The sequence below is a fragment of the Carassius auratus genome, chromosome 25 (genome assembly GCF_003368295.1).
Source record: "Carassius auratus strain Wakin chromosome 25, ASM336829v1, whole genome shotgun sequence".
NCBI classification, from domain to species: domain Eukaryota; kingdom Metazoa; phylum Chordata; class Actinopteri; order Cypriniformes; family Cyprinidae; genus Carassius; species Carassius auratus.
The window spans coordinates 20,493,335-20,518,858 of record NC_039267.1 but is presented as its reverse complement, the minus strand read 5'-3'; the positions used below and the strand labels follow the sequence as shown (position 1 = coordinate 20,518,858).

General features: G+C 37.7%; 1 protein-coding gene across 1 annotated transcript; it reads right to left on the bottom strand.

The window, feature by feature from the left end:
* Positions 1 to 25,524, bottom strand: ankrd27 (ankyrin repeat domain 27 (VPS9 domain)). The gene is made up of 29 exons (XM_026203334.1): positions 25,395 to 25,524; positions 21,723 to 21,845; positions 19,459 to 19,569; positions 19,205 to 19,361; positions 18,922 to 19,076; positions 18,660 to 18,719; positions 18,524 to 18,577; positions 18,380 to 18,445; positions 18,182 to 18,258; positions 17,953 to 18,080; positions 16,999 to 17,080; positions 16,755 to 16,887; positions 12,905 to 12,985; positions 12,515 to 12,639; positions 11,497 to 11,579; positions 11,281 to 11,396; positions 11,090 to 11,182; positions 10,661 to 10,858; positions 10,499 to 10,558; positions 10,205 to 10,324; positions 9,758 to 9,802; positions 9,520 to 9,639; positions 8,229 to 8,423; positions 6,983 to 7,102; positions 6,700 to 6,873; positions 3,932 to 4,028; positions 3,713 to 3,779; positions 3,343 to 3,394; positions 1 to 1,454 (listed from the first exon to the last, which is right to left on the bottom strand). Exons 2-29 carry the CDS (start codon positions 21,822 to 21,824, stop codon positions 1,242 to 1,244), a joined length of 3,084 nt encoding a protein of 1,027 aa, XP_026059119.1. The 5' UTR covers positions 21,825 to 21,845; positions 25,395 to 25,524; the 3' UTR covers positions 1 to 1,241.

Genomic DNA, 25,524 nt, shown 5'->3' with positions numbered 1-25,524 from the left:
TTGATGTCAGCTTTAATACATTTCTTTATTGTTATGTGGTTTTATTACATTATGTTGGCACAAATTAAATAAGGCACATTCACTGCAATGTTACACAAAAACGGTTATGGAAACATACAAAAATAATTGCTCTCTAGTTCTTCAGATTGCCACAAAGAACTGTTACATTCAAAGACACATCAAATCACAAACTAGCTCTGTTTTATTTCATGGTCAGTTTGTGTGAAGATAATATTTAATGACGTCCTGCCCAGCATTAATTCTGTCCCCGCTAACACACTCCTGCAGCAGAAAATGCATTTACACCCGCCACTCAAAATGCAATCAATCAGGCTTCATGAGCTCAGCTCCTAAAACCAAACCAACAGAAAACCTGCGAGGGAATAAAGTGCATGATTTAAACAGAGCCGTGGTCCATAATACTGCCCTCCGCTGACCCCCACACACATCAGATTTATTCCTAACTCTGTACGCTTACACAAATGCAACCTTTTCACCATATGCTAAGACAATTGTCAAAAGAAACTAAAAAAAAAAAAAAAAAAAACCCTGGAAACAGGAAAGACACTAAAAGGGTGAAAAGAAAAAGAAAACAAAAACTGCCATCTGACTTTAAGAACAGCATCTAATGTTGTGGAAAAAAAGAGTTTCCATTAATAGTTGCCTACACACAGAGATGCAACAACTTACGTTTTGGAAAAAATATGAGGAAAACTAATATCTTGCTACATAATTATATCCTTAATTATCCCTTTTTATAATGTGACATTCGGAAAATTAAAAAGTGCTCAAAAAAAAAAAAAAAAAAAAAACATTCTTTCTGTAGTTTTTGTAAACGTCTCCCTTTAACCTACATGCAATAAATGAAGCAAGTTTCCAAAGTCTCTTCAGACAGCTCAAATATCGACTGCCGTTTCACCCACCAGTGCTGACACATGCTAACTTTTTCTATTTTGTGATTTAAGAGCATCATTTTTAAGTGGAATATTAAAAGCAACTTCCTCTTTCTGATTTCCACATTCAGACCCTTAAAACATCTAAAACTTTTTTTCTCAGCTCATAAACCACAAGCATGAGAAAATGTTGAAAAACCTTGAAAAACAATGACAGTTCTTGCATATTCAAGTCAATAAAGTTTAGATCGTTCAACACTCAAATACAATAAAGACCAGGATGAGGTGGCGGAGCTGATTTAGTAATGATGGACTTAATATTTAGTCTATTAAACCGGTTGACCACCATCACAACACAACATTGTCCATTTCTGTGGCAGCGGTCTCCCCATCGTCTTCCTCCTCCCCGTTGGGCTCCTGCAGCGAGCGCTGGGTCAGGTCCTGGCTGATGGTGTGGCAGCGGGTCATGCTCCTGCTGTGGGCGCGAGGCGACTGAGGCCCGCTGCTGTCCACCGTCTCTCCTCTCACCAGTCTGCGTCTGTCACTCTGACCCTCCTCTGTCTGAGATCAACACGCCAATCAGCGCTCAGGTGAGCAGGAGTTTTACAGAAGACTAAACTAAAACACAAACTAAACTAAACTACCAACAAAACCCTGCTATTGAAAGACCAAATCATTTTTACATTTTATTATCCAAATATTTACTATGGTTGGAAATGATTATTGTGGCTTGAGAATTAAGTCAAGTTTAGGGCTGGTCCGAATACCATTTTTTGAGCTTCAAAGCTTCAGCTGTCTAACCATGCTGAGAATGGGTTTTAATCGTGCAGCACATTACCAGGCTCACATGGAAATACTGTGGAAACTGTAACCATACCTGACAGTCGTTAGAACCGTTCGGCCCGATAGTAAAACAACAGCTATATTCAAGCACAAATGAAGACCATTTTACAGGGGATGACAGGTGTAAAAAAAAAAAAAAAAAAAAAAAAAATCGAATGCCAACGCACTCAACGAATATTCAAATATTCTGGTCCAGCCCTAGTTACGTTTTATTAAGTTAAGTTTTAAGTTAAGTTAGGGTAAGATATGTTAAGTTAATTTAAGGTACATTAGGTTGAGGTAAGGTTAGGTTAGATTAAGGTACGTTAAGGAAAGGAAAGGGAAGGTTAAGTTAGGTTAGGTTCAGGTAAGGTTAGGTTAGATTAAGGTACACTAGGTTAAGGAAAGGAAGGCAAGGTTAGGTAAGGTCAAAGAGGTTAAGTTAAGATACGTTTGATTAAGTTAAGTTAGGTTCAGGTAAGATAAGATAGGTAAGGTGAGATGAGGTAGGTTAAGTAAAGATAAGTTAAGGTAAGGTAGGCTAGGTAGGTTAAGCTATGTTAGGATAAGGTAAAATATGTTAGGTGAGGTACGTAAGATTAAGGTAAGGTAAGGTAGGTTAGGTTCAGGTAAATTAAAATTAAGTTAAGATGCATTAGATTAGGGTAAAGTAAGGTAAAGTAGGTTCGGTTCAGGTAAATTAAGTTAAGATGCATTAGATTAGGGTAAAGTAAGGTAACTAGGTTAGGTTCAGGTAAGTTAAGTTAAGTTAAGATGGATTAGATAAAGGTAAAGTAGGTTAGGTTCAGGTAACTTAAGTTAAGTTAAGTTAAGATGCATTAGATTAGGGTAAAGTAAGGTAAAGTAGGTTAGGTTCAGGTAAGTTAAGTTAAGATGCATTAGATTAGGGTAAGGTAAGGTAAAGTAGGTTAGGTTCAGGTAAGTTAAGTTAAGATGCATTAGATTAGGGTAAGGTAAGGTAAAGTAGGTTAGGTTCAGGTAAGTTAAGTTAAGATGCATTAGATTAGGGTAAAGTAAGGTAAAGTAGGTTCGGTTCAGGTAAGTTAAGTTAAGATACATTAGATTAGGGTAAAGTAAGGTAAAGTAGGTTAGGTTCAGGTAAATTAAGTTAAATTAAGATGCATTAGATTAGGGTAAAGTAAGGTAAAGTAGGTTCGGTTCAGGTAAGTTAAATTAAGATGCATTAGATTAGGGTAAAGTAAGGTAAAGTAGGTTAGGTTCAGGTAAGTTAAGTTAAGATGCATTAGATTAGGGTAAAGTAAGGTAAAGTAGGTTCGGTTCAGGTAAGTTAAATTAAGATGCATTAGATTAGGGTAAAGTAAGGTAAAGTAGGTTAGGTTCAGGTAAGTTAAGTTAAGATACATTAGATTAGGGTAAGGTAAAGTAGGTTAGGTTCAGGTAAGTTAAGTTAAGATGCATTAGATTAGGGTAAAGTAAGGTAAAGTAGGTTCGGTTCAGGTAAGTTAAGTTAAGATACATTAGATTAGGGTAAAGTAAGGTAAGGTAAAGTAAGGTAAGGTAAATTTAGTTCAGTTAGTACACAAGTAAATAAATGAATAAACAAAGTAAACAGATAAATATATAAGAATTATCTGGAGAATGGTACCTGGTCTAATACTCCTATCGTGGTCACTGCTCTGTCAGTCCTCTTCAGACTCCTGTTAAGAGCAAAAGCTTCTCAAACATTTTGAAATGATATTGAGGAAAATTAAACTTAATCAGAAAATGATCACAATTATTGTTATATATAATTTAACTTGTATTAAGGAATTATGCATCAAATTACAATACAGTAATTTACGATAATATTTCACAATATTACAGTTTTCACTGTGTTTTTGATCAAATAAATGTAGCCTCAAAAGAAGAAGAAAAAACCCATTACCAAATCTTTCAGACCAAACTTTTGAAATGAAGAGAAGATATTTTTTTCTCTATGTTATGTTAATAAAGTCATTAATTGACAGTAAATGTACCTGTGTTTTGTGTGGTCTGTGTCTTTCCTGCCACTGCTGGGACTCTCATGCAGTTTTACTCTTTGAACTATTGATTATGTTGTTGGAGAAATAACAGAGCTCAGTTTAATTATGCAACATAAATTCATAATGCAATGCATATCATATACCATGTTCATCATAGCCTGCTAGATCCTTGAGATGAAATAAAACTACAAATATCAAATATCGGATTCTTACCCACAATGCCATCTGTTCCTCTGGAGTGTGGTTTAACTGGATGAATGTCCGGAGCATCAGCAAAGACTTTCTGCAGGAGTCTCTGAATTTCTGTATTCTGAGGAAACATAAAAATACAGACAAATCTTTTATTTTTTCTTTCAAAATGTAGCACATATTTTAACACTATTGTTGTGTTAAACTGATCAAAATACAGGTTAAACTATTTATTTCTTCTTGAAGTTTTGTGAATATGTTTCATTTAGGGTAATGCATGTCACTGTACAGTTTCAAATGCTGTACAGGGCTTGTCATGACTTTTGTGTTGGGGTCAAACTGACCCTCCAGTGGTTTCCCTGCAATATGTCGAAAATCAACACTTTGAAAAACACTAGAGTCAAAAACTAAAAACTAAAATAAAAAATACATGAGACATTTAAAATATTTAACTCAAAGTTTAATCTAGTTGAGCTTCACAGTATATATATATATATATATATATATATATATATATATATATATATATATATATATATATATATATATATAAATAAATTAGGGGTGTAACGATACGTTTTATTCGTATTGAACCATTCGGTACGAGGCACGCATTATGTACCGAACGGTTCGTTGGACTAATTAATTATATTTGGAAAATAAATAAAAAATTGTGAAAAATATAATTATATGCATTCAACAAGGTAGCCCAATAACCCAAACGACGTAACAGGCAACGCCCCTGACACCCCCGAAGAAGAAAAAAAACACCAACATATGCGTTTATGTTAGGCTACTCAGCAGGCGCTCGCTCACTCAGTACACGCTGAAGGCTTGTTGCAAAATGGCCAATGTGTTTAACAGACCAGAAATAGAAGATCCTCCAATAACCAACAGGTCTGGTGTTTGGGTGCACTTTACCAATCGATCGGGGCATCCAAACAAGCACGGAAATCAAAATGGACTAGTACTGTACTGTGTCGGAATTTCCTGAGCAGTACGATACAATTAACAGGCCTGCACGTTATTAGATAGAAGAACTGTTATAAATAGAACGTATGCACGGGCAGTTTTGAAAACTCCACCTACTTTGCTCTTGGCATGGTGCAGCGCAAATCGCGTTGTATCTGAAGGGCAACACTGAGCCCAGGGTCCCGCGCCGCGCATACCGCGTCCTGTGTGAAAGACCCTTTAGCCATTTTGCAACGAGCCTTCAGCGCGTACGGAGTGAACGAGCGCATTACTCTGTAGTGGAAAACACAGTTTTTAAGAACAAGCTTAATGTTATTAGCCCCGTTACAATATTCCTTCACGAGCCCATTTCAGCCAGACCGTAATTCCTGCTTTGTTCCAAAAAACATAAGCCCTATAGAGAACCAATTGAGTAAAAACACACTCAATATAAAGAGTTATAGAGTTCCATATAAAAAGTTGCATATTTGTATTGGTTCATAACTACTACAACAATATAACATTTTCATTTTTTTTTTTTTTTATAAGGAACTGTTTTTGTTTTATACAGTATGCTCCTAAGAAAACACCATAGAAGATGGGTAAAGAATAGCTCCATCATTGTTCAATGTAAAAAAAAAACAAAAACATACGTTGTTAGTTTTAATAAATAATTTTTTTTTTTTTAAATCAAGGAAATGTATCTGCCATTTTTTTCTTTTTGTTGTTTCTAAAACGTACCGAACCGTACCGAACCGAGACACCAGTGAATCGTATCGAACCGAACCGTGAATTTTGTGAACCGTTACACCTCTAATATATATATTAGTGGTGGGCCGTTATCGCCGTTAACGTGCTGCGTTAACGCGAGACTCTTATCAGGCGATAAAAAAAAATCAAAAATTTGATCAAAACACTTGAACATCGAATTAACTTATTTTTGCTCTAGTGCCGAGAAATACATAAGAAATATGTCAAAATATCCACCTTGGAAATTATGCTCGAAAAAAACTGTCAGTTATTTCTTAAGTGAAAGTAAACAGTTGAGGAAAAAAATGGGTTATGTATTATATTGGATGTGTTCATTGTCTCTTAAAGTGACCGCGACTAATTTAGCTGCTGGCTGCTGTAATGTTAATCCAAGAAAATGAAAATCACTCACTGCTCTTGACTACTTTGTAGTTTTAACAGTCAAACCAAAAATTATTTAGACACCAGATATATCCAGTGCTTTTTTACATTGAATTATTTAGTTTCTGTACCTTGACACCTACAAACTTGAAAAAACCTTAAACATTGTGTAAATAGCATAAATAAATAAAAAAAAACAAACATACAAATTCAAACAGGGCCCACTGCTACAACCTTCACCGGGTCCCCGCTTGTGCAATTAGTTTACAGCTTTTTCAAGCAGTTTGTGATGCATTTTGGAAACAGGAGATGTACATTTCTAATGCACCACCTAGCTTGATAAACCCCTTCTCAAAGACTTACTGTTTGTCAATTTTATTTGGGTAACACACATATTCTGAATGCTTTCGGCAGAATTCGAATGAGCCATTTTAATCTAGATTAATTTCAAGTTCACAGTGAGATTAATCTAGATTAAATTAATCTATGCCCACCTCTAATATATACAAAATATTGTTTTCGGTTGCTCGTTTTTTGGGAAACACAAATACTACTTATGCACTTAATTAAAATTTTCGAAATTATTCATTAGAAAAGTTTGTATTCAGCATTTACTGATAGGCAAGAATCCAGCTACAGGATTGTTATGATAAATAAATGTGTATAAGGTTTGCAGCAGCAGCTGAGCGCACACACACACACACACACACCTGCCCGGCGGTCTCGTGTGCACAGTCGAGGGCGGTCCGCTGTCTCTTGTTGCGCATGTGCACTAAAGCCCCTCTGTGCAGCAGGAGCTCCACCAGCTGGACGTGTCCCCCTCTCACCGCCTCATGCAGACCGCTGTTACCCTGATTATTAGCCAGATTCACCAGCGCACCGCTCTGATCCACATCACGAACGATGCAATATGGATGGAAATAACAAAAATACAAATTACATTTCTGTACATTAGAAATATATATGTAAAATCTATATAATGTAATACAACACCTCAAGCAAAATAGTGGCTATGTCCAGATTTCCCTTCAGACAAGCAAGAATCAGCGGAGTGTTTCCATACTGGTCTTTCTTGTTCAGTTTGGCGTTACACTCCAGCAGAGCAGACACCACCTGTAACACACACACACACACCCTGTTTTTTCACCCTGATATTTAACTGTTGACTTTATGCAGTGTTGACTATACTAACAGTATAAGAGAGCTATCAATTTTAACAAGTATAATACTCAAAAACAATAACTTATTTAAGTGAACTTTAAAACCATCTTCACCTCAACACATTATAATAAAGGTCTTATTTACCTGTGCCCTTCAGCAAGTAGGAAATATACAGAAATTGAATAAAGATATCATATCGTATTTTAGCTGCTATTACTTTAAAAGCTGCTGATGAACATGACACAAATCATGTTTTCTCCCAACCTTTAACATATAATTGTGCTTTAATGTGAAATTATATAGAGCATTTGTGCATGTAACCGAAGAGCACGTGCTACGAGCACAGTGTAACAGCTGACAGGACTGATACATGGCCTGACAACATCTCATCTGACCGCAGTTTACTGATGAAGCTCCTCATCACCTGTACCGTTTCTGCTCTCAGCTGCCTGGCGAGTGCGCGGCTGAAAACTCTCCCGTTTGATGCGGTCATAAAGACGTTCTGTTACTAAATAAATTCAATTCTTGTCAAGAAAGAAAGAGACAGAAGCAGCCGCTGTGAGTGGGTTGGCCAGCCCTAGCTCCGCCCCTGTGTTAACTGCGCTAAATATTTCTTACGCCGTATGGAGTATGGAGTTTTTAGTTTTAAATCGGAGATCTCACTTCTCAAACAATATTTCTATCTTTCAAATTCTAATAAACAAACTAATAAAACTAAACTGTACAACTAAAAGTGCAGCAAAAGAAAAGCATGTAACGACTGTGGCCACTATAACATTTAAAAGGATCCTACGACAAAGTTATCGCTTTTCTTATTGAACCTGATTTTATTTCATGAAAAACATGATTGACCTGAAGAATGAAAGCTGTATAATACACTTGAAAAATGATGAAAAAGTCAAATTCAAGTACTTCAAAAACCTTGTACGAACCCTGGATAAAGTCTTAGTCTTATTGACCCCAAACTTTTAACTGAAGTGCACTTACACAAATTAATCTGCACGATGAGCGATTAGATATTAGCAAGCTAGTGATGTTGTCATGAGAGCTGGTCTGTGATTGGTCAGGACTTGCGCACCTGTATCTGGCTGTTCTGGCAGGCCAGGTGGAGCGGGGTGGCGCTCTGATTGTTGCGAGCGTTGATGTTGGCCCCGTGGCGGGTGAAGAGAGACACCAGAGCTGTGTGTCCGTGCAGCGCCGCCACATGGAGCGGAGTGAAGCCGTCAGCACTGCTGTTCACACCCACACCGTCCGGCTGCAGGCGGGCCGCTTTCTGAACACACACACACACACACACACACACACACACACGCACACGCACACGCGCACACACACACACACACACACACACACACAGCTACAACAAGATGCTTCTAACATTCATATGAACCTACTTTTGTAGATTATATTAGAAACCGACTGCCTGTGCCCCCAGGGCTGTCAGAATGGCTGAAAACTAAAAAACAATTTTGTGTGTAAATGTTATCAATATTCAAATTCTATACAAATTTGAAAGGCATAATTTGATTTGGGGGTGGGGTTGTCTTTTGGCTTCGCATCGAGCAACATATTACTAATGCACATACAATAACACAACTAGCTTTAAAAAAAGTGCATAAAGTTTAAATAATGTTTATAAACCATATATAATTACTTCAGTTGCTTAAACAATTAGAAACTAAACAGCATCATGTATGCATGCATAGTTTAACACAAAGGTCCGAAAATCATTTTCATTTAAAAATGTGATTGTAGTTGGATGGGGTAACAAAAAAAATAGTTGAACAGATTTTTTTTTTAGTTGAACTTGCATTAATTTTACATGGCTTTCTAGACATGCGTGCAACGCTGATAGAGGTCAGTCTAGAAAATATGCGTTCTGTGTGAACAACATCTCATAAACAGGATCTTCACCGCAATGATGTTCTCTTTTCCCCCAAAATGCCACACCTAGTGGCTTCAACTGGACAGGCTGACAAAAAGCATTAAAATTAATTGTCCCTTACATTGTCATCGCATCTTATGTGCCACTGATAAGGCAGCCTGACGCACACCTAAAACTCAAATGCAACGTTTCTGCATTTGAATGTATATTTTTATTCTAAATTTGACAAATATTCTATTTTTAATTCTATTTTTTATTTGACGGCCCTCCTGGGCGCTAAGCCAAAACATTCTTCTATTACATTAATTTTGTTGAGAACTTAATTTAGTGAGTAAAATCCAGCTAGGATTTATCTGTTCTGCATTTTATTAATATCGTAATAATAAGTAATGTTTTAATGTCATGTAATTTTTTATAATGTAATAAAAAAAACCTGAAGGCTATAGTTTTGATTTGATGAAGTGTTAAATGAGTGTGTTGAGACCTTCTGTGCAGGTTCACAGCTGGGGCACTGACACAGAGGATGGCACAACACGGTCTTCACTGGCACTGAAGCTTCCTCGTCCTCTGGCTCCTCATCCAGCCAGTCCAACAGATAACGCACCTACAGCACACACACACACACACACACACACACACACACACAGTCATTCTGTGTTCTTATTATTAAAGCAAGACAGAATCCTCTCTAACCAGGTTTATAGGACCTGAAATGAGCTCACCATCTGCACATCTCCATCAGCCACGGCTCTCAACAACTTCTCCACCTGTTCACCAAACACAGCACAGAGAAAACATTACACCGCTGTAAAAATGACAATTTTCTCCAGGTACGTTAACTGTTACGTGCTTATATGATGATAAAACGTCAATTTAACTTTCGTTTTCAGTCATTCTTGGTGCTGAATTTCCCTCCGAGCAAAGCTTGAGAGTTTAAGACATAAATATTAGCATTGCAACCTTTAGTACGAAAAGAAATTGTAATGACCACATATTTGTTTTTCTATTATTTTCGCTATTTATAATAAGAGTTAAAACAGAAAAATACGTGTTTGAGATGCCACTTTTGCAGTCATTTGTTGTGGTGCTTTGATTTCTTATTTGAGCTCATCTTGTGTTGTAACAGCAGAAGTGTGACGCTACGATCTGTCCTCCAGGTGGCGCTGTACCTCTTTGTGTCGTGTGCGCTCGGCGTCCGGCGGTGTGGCCTCCACACTGAGAGAAGACATACTGGACGCAGATGAACGCCTGCTGCTGCAGTCAGACGGCTGAGGAGAGCGACTCGGAGACTGGAAACACACACATGGAGACTACAGTCCATCAAAGGCTCGGCTGCTAAAATACTGTCTCTGGAAAGATGCTCCAGGCCAGCACAAAATCATCCACCCTTCTCTGTTGCTCAAGATGTTTTGCAGCTCGACAGAATGGCTTCAAAATCTGACTGACAAGATATCTGAACTCACCTCGAATCCACTTTCCCTTTTACTGGAGTCATTGTGTCCGCGCTCCAACAACGACAGAATCTGTAGCACAGATAATAAAACATCATTCACTAAGTTAATTCCTGCTGACTAAAACGAACCGTTTGCGTGTGCGAGATGCCGTTCAAAGCACGTGACTCTTACCTTGGAGTTGAGAGCACAGTGTAACGGCGTCTCCTTGGCTTTGTTGTGGATGAGGGTTGATGCCCCGTTCTCCAGGAGCACCTCCATGATGCCCTCGTAGCCCCAGCGAGCGGCGATGTGCAGCGGCGTGTCTCCCTTATCGTTCTGAACGTTCAGTCGACAGGAGTGCAGGTCGAAGTACAGCAGCGCCTTCACACACTGAGATCAACAACCAAATAACCACAGTCCATCACTATTTTTAAGACGCAAAATAACCCACTTGTAAGCTAAATGTTCACAAAATGTACTGATTTCTATTAAAGGAGTCATGAACTGAGAAACCAGAATTCCCTTGATCTTTTTTGACACCGTATGATTTTATAGTACACTGAACTCTCATATGAGTTTCAGAATGAAACACTTTGTTGTTCGAAAGAAAGAAAGGCTTACATCTTCGTGGCCGTACATGCAGGCCAGGTGTAGAGGGGTGTTTCCATTGTTATCCTGAGCATCTGTGTTTGCCTTGTAATGCAAGAGCAGCAGCTACAAGAGCAATCAAACAACAATTGAGGGACAATGTAATAAGATTACAGTTTTAATTATGCGATAAGAAATAGCGCAGACTGAGGTGAAGATCTGACCGTGACGCCCTGGAAGCCCTTCTGGCAGGAGAGGTGCAGCGGTGTGAGCGCGTGATAATCGGTGGCGTTCACCACAGCTCCCTTCGACACCAGCAAATCAATCAGCAGGGACTGACCTGATCACAGGCACAACACCAGAGCCACAACAGTTACTCATCGACTCTGTGTTATAGCTACGGAAACTACAGACAAGAATATAATGAAGTCAATGCGCACCACAAATAGCAGCAACATGTAGAGGAGTGTAGCCTCGGTCATCCCGAGAGAATGGAGTGACGATGGACGGGTCGTTTAACCTCCTAAACCAAGAAAGACAAGCAAAGCAATACTTTAATAAACATTGAGGAAACTAGGCCTACGTTTAAACTGCACGCTTTCTAATGTATTCAGCCTGTGGTGGTTATCAGCCCAACACACCATTTTTATTACTGTATCAAAAAGGGCTGCACGATGTATCGTTCAAGCATCGATATCGCGATGTACGAATCCACGATAGTCACATCGCAGGATGTGCGATGTAGGCTGTCATAGTTTAACTGATATTCATTAACTGTACAGGCAAGAGAAAAGAAGCGAGAGAGAGAGAGAGAGAGAGAGAGAGAGAGAGAGAGAGAGAGAGAGAGAACGCGCGCATATTAATCAATTGACACAATGGTGTCGATGTTTAAATCATTTAAAATGAGAATGTAAATCTGCTCACCCCATTTTTATTTGTAAGAAAAAATGTTATTCGATTTCGTATCGCAATATATATCGCAGAAAAATAAAATATCGCAATGTCATTTTTTCCCAATATCGTGCAGCCCTAGTATCAAACTAAATTGGACAGCAAAGTTGAAGAGATGTACAGCGGTGATAAAGCCTGTCCTTTACTACTATGTGATTGCATTTAAATTGATTATTTGATACAATGCACTACTGTGCATTTACATGTTTTGACATTTGAAAAAAAAAAAAAAAAATGTAGATAAATCTGTAAATAGACTTTTAACCTTTCCTCAAGACCTTAAACCTAACCATACCAATCAAACCTGACCCTAATCTTAACCGGATCCCTCCTCAATAGCAGTGAAAGTCTTTTGCAATTTAACGTGAACACAATAGGCACAATGTACCTAACAACTCATTATTTTATTAAGTACGTAGTATTCACCCAAGCTAGCTATTAGTCTCCTGATATGAAGTGGGACCCAGTTGAAAAGCGATGATGTTTATGATGTTTGTCAGCACTGACCCTGAGATGTGGCGGTCGCAGGCGTCACAGGAACAGAGTGGGTGACATAACTTCCTCCCGTCCTCCTCATTCTCACTCTCGCTTAGCAAACGCTTCACCTCGGCCTCATTTCCACTCACAATGTGCTGCCCATAGACACACACACATACTTTGTATCAATTGAATGATTTATATACTTAATATATATTCAATCAAGAAACCAATTTTGAGACAATTTAGTTTTTCTTAACTAGTATAAGGTTTTAGCTCAGATAAGGCAATAGTGTCTCAGTGAACAATTATGAGAAACAGCCTTTGGTTTCGCAGGAAAGCTTTTACTATTAGCACTAAATATAATATTCACAGGAAGTTGAAACTGGTTACACAAAGAGGCATTGCAGAAGTGCTCACCTCAAACAGCTGGTCTATAGGTGTAGCATTCTGGGACAGCAGGTCCACCTTGTGTCTGAAGGACAGTCGATCTCCTGACCCCTGCGGACCAAAGCGCACATTCACAAACAACACACAGATATGCAGCACTGGGAGGCGTGTGTAGTATGTGTCAGTTTTGCCATTCATTTGGATAATAATCTAGTGAGATTTCTGAATGCACAAGCAGTCGGTGCTCCACGCAGAGATCTGATCTCACCATCATCCAATCTGTCTGTTGTTACATGAAGAAACTGATGAAACTAGGGTTGTGCCGATAGACGATAATATCGTGTATCGACGATCTCACAGGCTGATGATATGATGATTTGATAAATGACCATATCGCCCAACACTAGATGAAACTGAGACAAACTGAATCCAATATTACAATTAAATGGCAAAATTAATGTTTGGAAATGTAAACTGATATTTACTACTGACACACTACAGAAAAAAATATAAATAACTGGCTTAAAACCTCTTTTTTGGGGTGAAAATACTAATGTATAATATACTAGCTTTATTTCCTCTCTTTTTTGTTGTACAAATAAATGCATCCTTGCCGATTTCTTTCATGCGGAAAGCTGAGCTCATACGTCATTCCCTGTGAGCGCAAGCTAGATTCAAGCGATCATTACAATTTGATTATGGATATTTTTCTTAAACACATCAGTTCACTACAGGAGGACCTTGTTCACCCCCCGGAGCAGTGGGAGGCACTTTTTATTATGGATGGATGCACTTTATTTCACTTCTTTGGACTGATGCACCGCAAGACCCCCTGAATGCCATTGAACAGCTTAAAAGATCAAAGACACATTTTAATATAACTCTGACAGGATCCGTCATAGTCAGATATGACTAGGATGTCTTGAAGGTGAATAATTTATGGGCTAATTTTCATTCTTGGGTGAACTAACCCTTTAAGATGTCACCTGAAAATAAAATGCATAAAAAAAATAAAATAAAAAAAATAAAAAAAAAAAGGGAACAACAGAAAATTTATTCAAATTAATTGCCCTATTTTACAGACTCTTCATAAAGTATAACCTACTAACTAGCAATACACTGCTTAAAAATATATTTGTTCAGAATGGAGTTTTACTAGTTAAAAAGAACATGTATAAAATTAAACTGTTAAAAAAAATGGTGTAAATGTTCAATAAAATCAATGCTTTATTTAAAAATAAATATATTTTAACATTAGACATTTTTTTAGTTTACTATCAAATCTAAATGATCATTTCAAGTCATATTCACAATCATTTTTTGTTGAGATGGTCCGAGTGTGTATTCTATGCAGTTTTGCGTTGTGATTACATAATGACGTCATTGTGCAATGACATCACAACGTTATTTAGCAACTTACAGCAACAAACTGTCCTGCCTTTAGCAACAGTCCCTGAGAAGTAGTTGGCAACACTGGGAGGAAACCCCCAGGGAGACCTCAGTGCTTCTTTTCGTTGACAGTAGCAGATTTAGAAATGATCCTCATTACGAATGTGGGAAGATGTTTGTCGCACATATCACACTGCTACATGTCATGTAAAAACTCATAAAAATGTTAAAGAGCAACTGACAAGTAACACTGTTTCAGTGCAGATATTCCTCTCAGTTTGAACTTTGAACCCTGGCTAACGAGCTTGTGGCTCATTATTAGAAAGCAATGTTCTGTAGTTTATTCAGTTCTCAGGTCCTTATAACGGTTTCCAGTTAAATTTAGGATTGATTTTAAAGTACTTTTACTCGTTTATAAATCACTCAATGGCCTAGAACCTAAATACATAGCAGATGTGTGTGTTCACTGAATATAAACCTAACAGAGCACCAGTGTTGGGAGTAACACGTTACAAAAGTAATGCATTACAGTAATTTATTACTTTTTCCTGTAACGCAGTAGTGTAAGGCATTGCTAATTAATTTTCAGTAATATTTTACTCGGTACATTTTCAGCAAAGCGTGCGTTAAAAAAAAAAAAAAAAAAAAAAAAAACCTTTGCGAGACCGTGAGATTTCATTAATCTCCCTCTTGTTGGTGTAACTTTGTTATTGCGTGACATAGTCCAGTGAAGGCAGGTTTTACAGGAGTGGCGCGAGGCATGATTTCTGCCCCTGCTGTGCTCGCGAGTCGCGCTTGCCAGTGGAAAAGCGGCTAATGAAGATGGCAGAAGACGACTGTACATTCACGAGGTGGTAAGCAGTTAGGCTATGTTTAGCCTATATGTTCAGTTCTGTGGACTAAAATGACTGAGGCTAAGGGGTTGGTCCACCAATTGCACTTTATACTTGAGAAAGCACAGCCTAAGCTATGTTCATCACGTGCACTTTGTGCATGACAGTTTTGTGTTGTGAACCTCTTGAATTCAAAGAGAATAAAGTAAAACAAATGTGCATCTTGTCATGGCATTAGAGTTTACTTATGTTGTGTCTAATATTAATAGACCCAAGCTATTCACGGATATTGCCAGATAATAATTTTACCTGTACCATACTTTTAACAGACTTTAATTATTTGTGATTTTGTCTGTCATCCTTTTTTTGTCTTGAGCCTTCACTTTGCCAATTATATGCTATATTGTTAGTAGCCTGGATAGCCCACAGTCATTATGGGACATCAAATTGCCTTCTACTGGATGTACAATGCTCTGTATTACATTTTGTCACTTTAGAATTTTAAGTTCTACCTTGTAGTTATTTTCGTGAAAGTAACTCAAAAGTAATACAGGAGTAATGTAATGTATTACAATTCTGAGACAGTAATATTGTAAGGTAAAGTATTACATTTAAATAACAGTAATAAGTAATCTATAATGTATTACAGTTTGGAAGTAACTTGCACAACACTGCAGAGCACTCAGATCAAGTCAGTTAGAAATACCAAGGGGAGTCCTCCTTTAGTTACTATGCCTCCCACAGCTGGAATCAGCTTCCAGAAGAGATCAGATGTGCTAAAACACTAGTCACATTTAAATCTAACTTAAAACTCATCTGTTTAGCTGTGCATTTATTGAATGAGCACTGTGTGATGTCCAAACCGGTTTAAACCTTTTAAATCCATCTTAAATCATTTCTAAAGTTGATAAATTCCATGTTTTAATGCTAACACTTAACACTTTGAATTACGATTGTGTATGGAATGTGCTATATAAATAATCCTGTCTTTCCTACAGTAAGCAGCAACAAGCTCCCTCCTCTGCTCATCGAAGACATCTTCTGCAGCACTAAACGGTCTCTCGCTGTCAGTGCTTGTAATGATTTCTGCGTCTTTCTCTTGACTGTTTTAAATTCCTTCACACTGTTGAGTGTACTGTATTATAAAAAGTGTGTTATCTCTCACTCTTCGCTGGTAGCTATTTGATTGTCATGTCATTGTTCAGGACAACTTATTCAGTGTTTTTTTTTTCTTCTTATATTTTTATATTCATATTCATGAATTTATTTAATACACAAGTTTCACAATTTGAGTTGAATTACTGAAATGAACTTTTCCACAACATTCTAATTCATTGAGAAGCGCCTGTAAGCTGTATTCTATATATAGTACCAGTCACATATTTGGACACACGAATGGGAAAGTGTCCAAACTCTTGACTGATACTGCACTATAATATACACAAATAATATGGGCCGATATATCGGTATCTGCCTTTTCTTTTACTCCCTAATATCGGTAATTATGCATCATTTTTTGTTACTTTAATACTAAGCATATGTAACGTGCAACAAGGACACCTTAAAATAAAGTGTTATCATTGGTCCTTTAACCTCGTGTTGCTGTATTTTGAGGAGGATTCAGTCCAAACCGTGACGGTCTCAGCCATATCTCTTACCAGAGCGCTCGGGGTGAGGTTTCCCTGGCTGATGTACTCCACCGCAGCCTCAAACGAGGTGAGACAGTAACTCAGCTCATCCTTACTGGACTTACGGAAGCGGAAGTTCTTTATGTAGCTCAGATTGGCCATCCTGAAGAAAACATGAGGATATTAGCAGTCTGTGTACAGCTCTAAACAGAGACTGTTAAAGATATTTCATTAATAAGTCACGGTGCTGCAGAAAACACAGCACTCGACTCACCAGTTAGGGATTTCTGTTTTGATTAGCAGATAGAGAATGACTAGCAGGAGATCGTCAGCACACATGGCCTCGATGCTCACCGCTGGAAGAGACACACAGACGGTGGTTTTGGTTTAATTAATGAAGCAACTAATTCTTTATTGTTTGAGCATCTAACACTTTTATTGCACAGTGAATGTTTAACCAATAAAACAAAAAGTGAAAACAAACAAGCAAATAAATCCTCTGCAAGTAGCCATTTTTAGCTTTATCTACATTGGGTGAATCTCTCGCAAACGATGTATACATTCATTTATTTTCTGTAAAGAAGATGAGCCTTTTTCAGGAATAAAGAGAATGTTTACATTACTATCATGACAATTAGCCCTTAATAAAATGATTATTTTAAATTAAATTCTGCATAAATAAAATACAGTACAACCATTCTTCTTCACTTCATATTATTATTATTATTGTAGTGATAAGTAAAATTATTTATATTATGGTATTGATGATAATAATAATAATAAAAAAATAAAAAAATAATAATAATTAAAATAAATAAATAAATAAATAAATAAATGTCTGGACATGTTACCAACATTTGTCAACAAGGCTAAACAAGGCATAATGTATGGCCTTAGTAAAATATTTCCTGAGGAAAACAAGCACTGAACAACATAAAAATGAAAGGTTTTTCTGTTTTCCTTCAGTGCCTTGTTTTGGCAAAATTGGGGAAATTACTAAACAAGCTGTTTGACAAACAGACATTAGGAGAGCATTCCTCTAGTTTACACATACTGCCCGTGTTGTTGTTCTGTCTTCTGAAAACTGAACACTGGGCTGAAACAGAGGCCTAACTCTTCCTAATCCAGTTACAGGAGCTGTGCAGAAGCAGTCCACTTAACATGAGGTGGTTTAGACAAACACAAACACACACACACAGATAGAAAGGAAGGTTTGCGGTCACAGCACCTGTATCTCTGCGTCTGGTTGACTGCATGATGGTTAAAATAACCTTCCTTATGCAGAGCAGTTTCTGCTGGGGAGACGTACAGCTGTTCAGCTGACTCAACTCCCGCTTAGCACGAGGAATGTTTATACTACGAGAGAGAGAAGTCACAGATCATTTAGTGATATTCTGGACTCAGGTCCCTCACACGCTGTTAGTCTACAGCTCTTGAATAACTCAGAAATAACCCACCTGAATTCTGACTTCACACCAAGCTCCTTCTGCTGCAGATCCTGCAAGGAGCGCGTCGTTTTGTTGAACGCCGCATCCTGTCGAGGCAAACAGTACATTAATAAAGGGAAGTATTGCATCACCGTGTGATCCCCGGCTTTTACAACAGCCATACAGGGAATTACGAGATTTCATTTAAATAAACAAACAAACAAGTACCCGACTTGCTTCAAGACTCCCCACATAACTAAAGAGTAGATCATGGATGCCATGATGGATGTACATCTGAAAATGGAAGAAAGAAGTGATAAAAAACCAAATTGGGCAAAGTTATACATTTTAAAAAGTCATCTTTTAACTGACCTCCACTGCTTGTTTGAGTAGAGTCATCTGTATCTCCTGTCTCGCCAAAATCTTCTGAAATCGAGACGTTTTACATTATAAGCTTCATTAAAGATTCAGTTTTTTTTTAAGTATTGAAGTTCATAAAGCTGCGTACCAGTCGAGAGTCCCTCAACAGCAGCTGAAGACATTTTGTGTAAAGGGTATTTACAGAGTCCTGAAGGATTGGGGGAGAAAAATAAATCAATGATAAAATACAAAGTGATATATGCAGTGTGATCCCCCCCCCCCCGGTTATAACTGTTATTATAATTATACAATAAGCTGTATCTGGCTTTTAATTCAAATGCAAAGGCTCTGATCAACACTAATGTGGATAAAAATAATAATAATGATGTAATGTGAAGAGTTTCCCTCACTATTTGATGTCGGAGGCCCTTCCTCTCTTGTTCTTTAAAGGAGTGGGAGAAGGCGGCCACAAGCTTGTCCAGTTTTTCAGCATGGCGGCCCAGAAACTCCCTCACATCCCCGATACTCTTCAGACAGTACGGAGCAGAAACACTACTCAACTCCTCTAAAAAAGGTGAAACAAAACATTAGTCAAGCAAACAATACATTTACATGATTCCACCTCTTCCTAACCAGGCATGTCACATCAATAAATCACTAATCAATCAGTTTTTGATCAGTCTATTCGGTCACCAGGGCTGTGGTCGGCGTCGAAGGGCCGTGCGATGCACAGTATGCTGTAGGCCTGCTCTTTCTCATTGTAGAAGGTCTCCTCGAACAGGATGGGGACAGAGGTGGGATTGGGAAACCCTGCACCCAGCCGGACCTGGTTATTGTCTATAGACACTTCCTGGAAGATACGTCACACAAAACAGCTGTTGGGTTACAGACGGCATCCGGACGATTCAGGGAGAACTTCTGTGACCCTGAAGGTGGGATTTACACACCTTTCCATCCAGCGTCTGGTAACCCTGTTCGGCAGGCTGGAGCACGTACCCCTCGAACTGAGATGCTGGGAAAGAGCCCGCTGGTAAACTTCCACAACACGGCACCAGAATCTAAAACAAACATCACACAATAAATAACAAAACCAGCTAACGAAGTCCAAGGATGCATTCTACACACAGCCGTTTTTCACGGAGAAGCGGTGCGAAACCACGATCATATTTTGCGCTGCTTTTCAGTGAACAACGGCTCTGTGTAGTTAATGCTGCTCCATGTGAAAGCGCGCAGGTGATGGAGATTTACCGCTGATTACAGACCTGCTTTACTAACAAGATGCGCATTAAATAATGCATGTGATTTATCATGAAGCCCTAGTCAGAAAGCTCTCGGATTTCATCAAAGATATCTTCATTTGTGTTCTGAAGATGAACCGAGGTCTTATGGGACGCCAATGTTCAATAAATAGCAATATTTGTATATAAAACACAAATGGACATATGATTATGACGATATATATTCTACATATGTTTTTATGCAGCTCGTGGTATTGGTAACAATGAAGGATGTTTATGACGAATGCCTATTATAGAATCAAAATCCATTTAAATCACAATCAGAAGTTAATACAAACACTTGACGATGATTTAAAGTGGGGTTTGGGCAAAAACATTAATAATCACATACATTTCCAAATGTAGTTTGATGCTAGTTGTCCCTCATCTAATTATATTTTCAGATGTATTCTTGTGAACAATTTGGATAGTCTGTGTTTCTGATGAAGAACCAAAAGTTATTTACCTTAATTTAATGCTGCATATTGAGCAGTGAACAATGTAAAAGCCATATACGAGACATGGGCTACATGAGGTTAAAATGCATTGCTGATCAGCGCCACCTAGCATGAGCGCGTGAATTAGCAGAAATCAGTCAAACGTTTCTGTGTGCTGTATGGGCAAACAATGGTTATTCCTGCTTTGGCTTTGTTCAAATCTATTTTTATAGAGTCCTGAATTGAATCCTAAAACCTGGAAATGAGCAGCTTTGTATTTCCGGTTCCATTAACCCAACCCAACCTATTCTTATTTTTTATTTGTTTTGGTTAAGAGTCTATAAGGATAAGGTCAACTGAACACAAGCTCAATGTGTTTTGTTCTAAAACATAAAATACACAACTTATACCACACTTTTGAGCTTTTACATTTCTCAAAAACAAAAAAACATTGAGAATGTTGGGGACGTAAATTTTTGTCATGGCATTTTTGTCACTAGTGTGCTTTTATAGTCATTGTGCTCATACTCGCATGTCTGTATTCTAACTAATTTTCTAATTAGTAGATTTTGAATAAAGATTGAAAGATTTGTCAGAAGCTTAGGTTGGCGATACAGAAGTTTGTTTATAGTTTAATTTGAGTTTTTAACTTCTGGCAATTATTTTTAGACTTCAAAACTCAAACTTCTGGGCAAAGAGCATTTTGTCCTCAAATCTAAAAAAAATCCTATTGGCTTTTTGTCGAGGTAACCAGGATGTTGCCAATTTCCAGGTTGGCCCTCGAAAATATGCCATGACTGCTGCACTTCGTTAGCGGAGCAAAACAAAAAAGTTACTTCAACTTGTATACATAAAAATTAGGGCTGTGCAAAAAATCAAATGCGATTTTCGTGCAAATGGGCAGGATTTGTTGTGAAAACCTGGCAACCCTGATCTGAACGCACGTGCTGGAGATATACTTCTAATTACAGGAGCATCTTTACTAATGAGATGTGCATGAAAATCACATTCGATTTTTTGCACAGCCCTAATAAAAATTTAATTTGCTAAAAAATTTACTTGCAGATTATTGATGCATAAAAGCAATATCACAAACAATTGTGCTGATATCCAGAACAACAGAACATGTTATATGGTGATATTTTAGGTCAAGTTTAAACACTGATTTAAAATGTAGTTAAATCCGAGAGTTTGAGAATAAACCCCAAGCATAATATTGTTATCATTACTTGGTTAACAGAACCTCTAACGTCTCCTAACATAAAACAATCAGTTCATACACACACAATCTCTTTCTGACCACATGTGAACAGACCACAGTCACATGAATGAATACATGACTAATTATGTTCCACAAATAAATCTGCTCATCGTTTCAGTCGCCAAACAAACAAACAGCATTCACTTTTGCTGTCTGAAAGCTGGAAATGCGAAGGAGTTGAAACAGTATTGCCGTTAAAAAGATATCAAACGTGGAAATGTGGAAGTGAGACTCACAATGCCATGGAGTTCTGCCACCCTGCTGCACAGATCCGGCCGGTGTTTTTCCAGGGCCTGGTAAAAAGGGTTCTTCAGGATATTCTCATCATACACAGCCATATGTGTCCCGCACTCCAGTGCCTTAGAGAGACGACAAAAAGAAATGCATCAAGAGAAAGAAAGACCTGAAAACATGGCGAAAAGGAATTTTAGACAAGTCAAAGGTTGTGGGGGATGAACTAAAGTGGATTAGCATTTCTAACCATTTTTGCCCAGCTTACGTTTTCTCTCCTGATTGTATTTTGAACTCTAAAAAGCGGTTTTATTTGTCCGTTACAATCTAAATTGAATTTAATCCAAATATTGAATGGCGTTTGTCAAAACAAGCGTGACTTTGACTTATGATCGTTAATACTTAAAGCATAGTGATTTGAACAGAGCCCTATCTAAAGTATTAATGCCAAGATGAATATTCAGAACAAAAAATGTGGTGCAATAAAGACATTAGAATAATACGTTTTTTTATCTTAATTTAAGTTTTATCAGAGGTGTTCTACTCTTTATGCAAGTAATAGAGTCCAGTTATGGGAAGACAAAAAATAGACTCTTACAATTGCGACTTTAAATCTCGCAATTCGGACTTTTTCAATTGCGAGATACAAACTCGTCAGAACTGTGATTTTATAACATGCAATTCTGAAAAAATAACAACAACAAAAAAAACAAAAACAACTGCAAGATGTAAAGACGCAACTGCGGGTAATTTTTTTTTTTTCTATTGCACTGGAAAGCAAACAGGCCAACCAGTAAGTTTACACTAAGTCACATGATCAGAGCTGCTAGGGTTACGTACACCTTCGTAATGACACCAGCATTGTGCCAGTCAGTTTTTGAGAGACAAGCAGCCCTTCTCACAGGTTATCATGACACATTTCTCTACAAACAGAGAGATTAAACAAGGCTCCTTCCTCGCCCTCTCTTCTTTCACTCGCTGGCCCATCAGATGAATTTCAGCTGAACTCATTATGGCATCCTGAACATTGAATTAACTTCAAAACACGTACAGTAAACATGACCGTATCCATGAGGAGGCCGAGCACACCACAATAAACTTTATTCAGGCCGATGATGAGGAAGAAGACATTCACATTTAAAGCCACACGTTTCCACCACAGTTTGAAATTAGTCTTCATTTCGCTCACAGCTGCATTTCTGAGCTAGTCTTGGTTTAGCATCTCACTGTAGGAATTCCCCACGGTGTTGTGAGTGGGAAATAATACACAGTCTATTCTGCTCACTTCCTTAAAATGCAGCTTGCGCATTACGAACAAACAGACTGTAGACTTAATATCACAAAACACGTTAAGAATACGTCCAAGACATCAAAAAAAAAAAAAAAAAAAAAAAAAAAAAAAAAAGCATTATTAACAGATGAAATTTAAGTTATAATCAAACAATAGGTAAAAACATAATAGCTGCCAAAGAGTCTGCCAAAGTCTTACTCACATATTTATGGTGGTTAAAGAGAGTTCGCGACACCAGGAATAATTTTATCTTTAAACCCTTCAAATGACGGATAAGGAAGAGGAGAGCCATGAAGCTGGAGAGGCTTAGGGTGTCCAGACGAAGATTAAAGAATCACATGGCCGCTCTGAGAGGTCAAGGCCAAAAGTCTGATAATATTCCACCCTCCACCCTCATTCTGGGAATCATGGGAAGATATCCCAGATGACTGTCTGCTGAAACCCTGAAGAATGTGAAATTTGCCATGTGATCTGCTCCTCCAGGCCATAACAAACTGGGTTGAGGGGGAACCACACTCCTTACAGGGAGTTCAGACACAAAATTGTTTTCCGCTCAACATTAAACTGGGCCATGGCTCCCAGGTATTCAATACACTGGCAACTAGACATGCCTTTTCATATAAAATGATTAATATATTAGCTTGACCCAACGCCAAGCCACAAATGATCCAAACGGAACCATTTATTTAATTTAAAATGACAAAACTGAAATCAGTAACTACCGTAACATTATATGACATGTGATTTTGCTGCTCTCAAAGGTCATTTGGCTGCACTGCAACAAACACAGATTGTTCAAATAGATTTATGTATTTGCATTTTTAAGTAAAACGCGGAAATTGTTGTCAAAATTCTGTCAATAATTGAATCAATCCTCATGTCGTTTCAACGCTGTATGACATTATTGCATCTGTGTAATGTAAAAGAAGCCTAATGTGAGAAAAGTCGCAGTGCTTCGTCCATAGAAGGCGACTGTAATCAAAATGTACAATGCATCGCAACATCTTCTTTGTGTTCTACAGAGTGTCATGCGAGTTTTGAATGACACACGGGGGGAATAAATGACAGACTTTTCATGTCTGGGTGAACTATCCCTTTAACATAGGCCGCCAAAATTTTATAAACCTCAAATGGCATGCAGAGTCCCACAGGGCTCTATCTTAGGACCCATCTAGTTCCATGTCTACATGCACCTAAAACAAACAAAGTTTAGGCACATGACACTCCAATCAACCTTTATCTCAGTTCCCAAGTGACTACAGTCCCATAGACTCTACTGAACAAGTCTCTCTATGGAGCAGATCTTAAATAAATACAACCTAATGGACCTCCTAGATCACATGTGTCAAACTTAGCTCTTGGAGGTCCACTATCTGGAGTGTGTGGCTCCGACACACTTGCCTGGAAGTTTCTAGCACTCCAAAAGAAATTGATTAGCTGGTTCAGTAGCATTTGATTATGGTTGGAGCGGAAATTTTGCAGGACAGTGGGCCTCCAGGAGTGGAGTTTGATATCCCTGTTGTACACCATCAAGTCAAAAAAAAAAAAAAAATCCAAACATGCTGAGAACAGACCAGTTAAGACTCATTAAAATATGTTCTCATATACAGATTTATATAACTATCCACATTAACACCCTGTATATTTCTTAGATAATTTTCACTAAAACTTTAAATTTTTTATTATGATAAATAATATTGTTTCACAGTAATAAAGCAAGCTGAAAATATCAGAAGCTGTTTCAGTTCATAACAATCAAGTGCAAATAAATACGACTAATATTACAACCTTATGTTCATATTGTTCAATCATAAATACTGTATTCATCATAAACACTAATATTAGTTAAAATCCATATTCTAGAAATGCTGATAATATTTTATACAACATAACACAATTAAATAAAACAATAACATCAGAAGATCGTCAAACAAGAGCATTTGTTTAGTACCTACGTTTACATATTTATGTATTTGACAGGTTCAGTCTGAAACCCTCATCTGAGGCTAACGCTGATTCATATCACATATAATTGGTCTTTTAACCCTAACGTTACGTGTGAAAAAACATGCTATATTTCATGACAAACTATGGAAATAGCAACCGAAGCTAACTAGCCATATACGCAAAACCTATTAAAACAAAAACAGCGTGGGATAAATGATTACACAAGAAAGATATGTGTTTATATGTGATTATTTGTGTATACATACACGTTTCGATGATGCGGAATATAAATATTTACGATATGAGTGCTAGCATTAGGGCTCATTTTCTGTCAGTGCCCGAGACCTGCTATTGCTAACAGCTGTGAAACAAGAAAATAGGCACACTGAAGATTTAACCATATAACGCCGTCATGAAAAAGAGAGGAGATTAAGCTTACCTCATTTAATTGTGTACAGGGTGGTAAAGTGGTAAACAGAGCATTTACTGGAGTTTGTCAGCGATCCCAGGAACATTTCAGACAACTTATCGTCAGCAGCACAAACTGATGATTACGCTGAAATGAGATC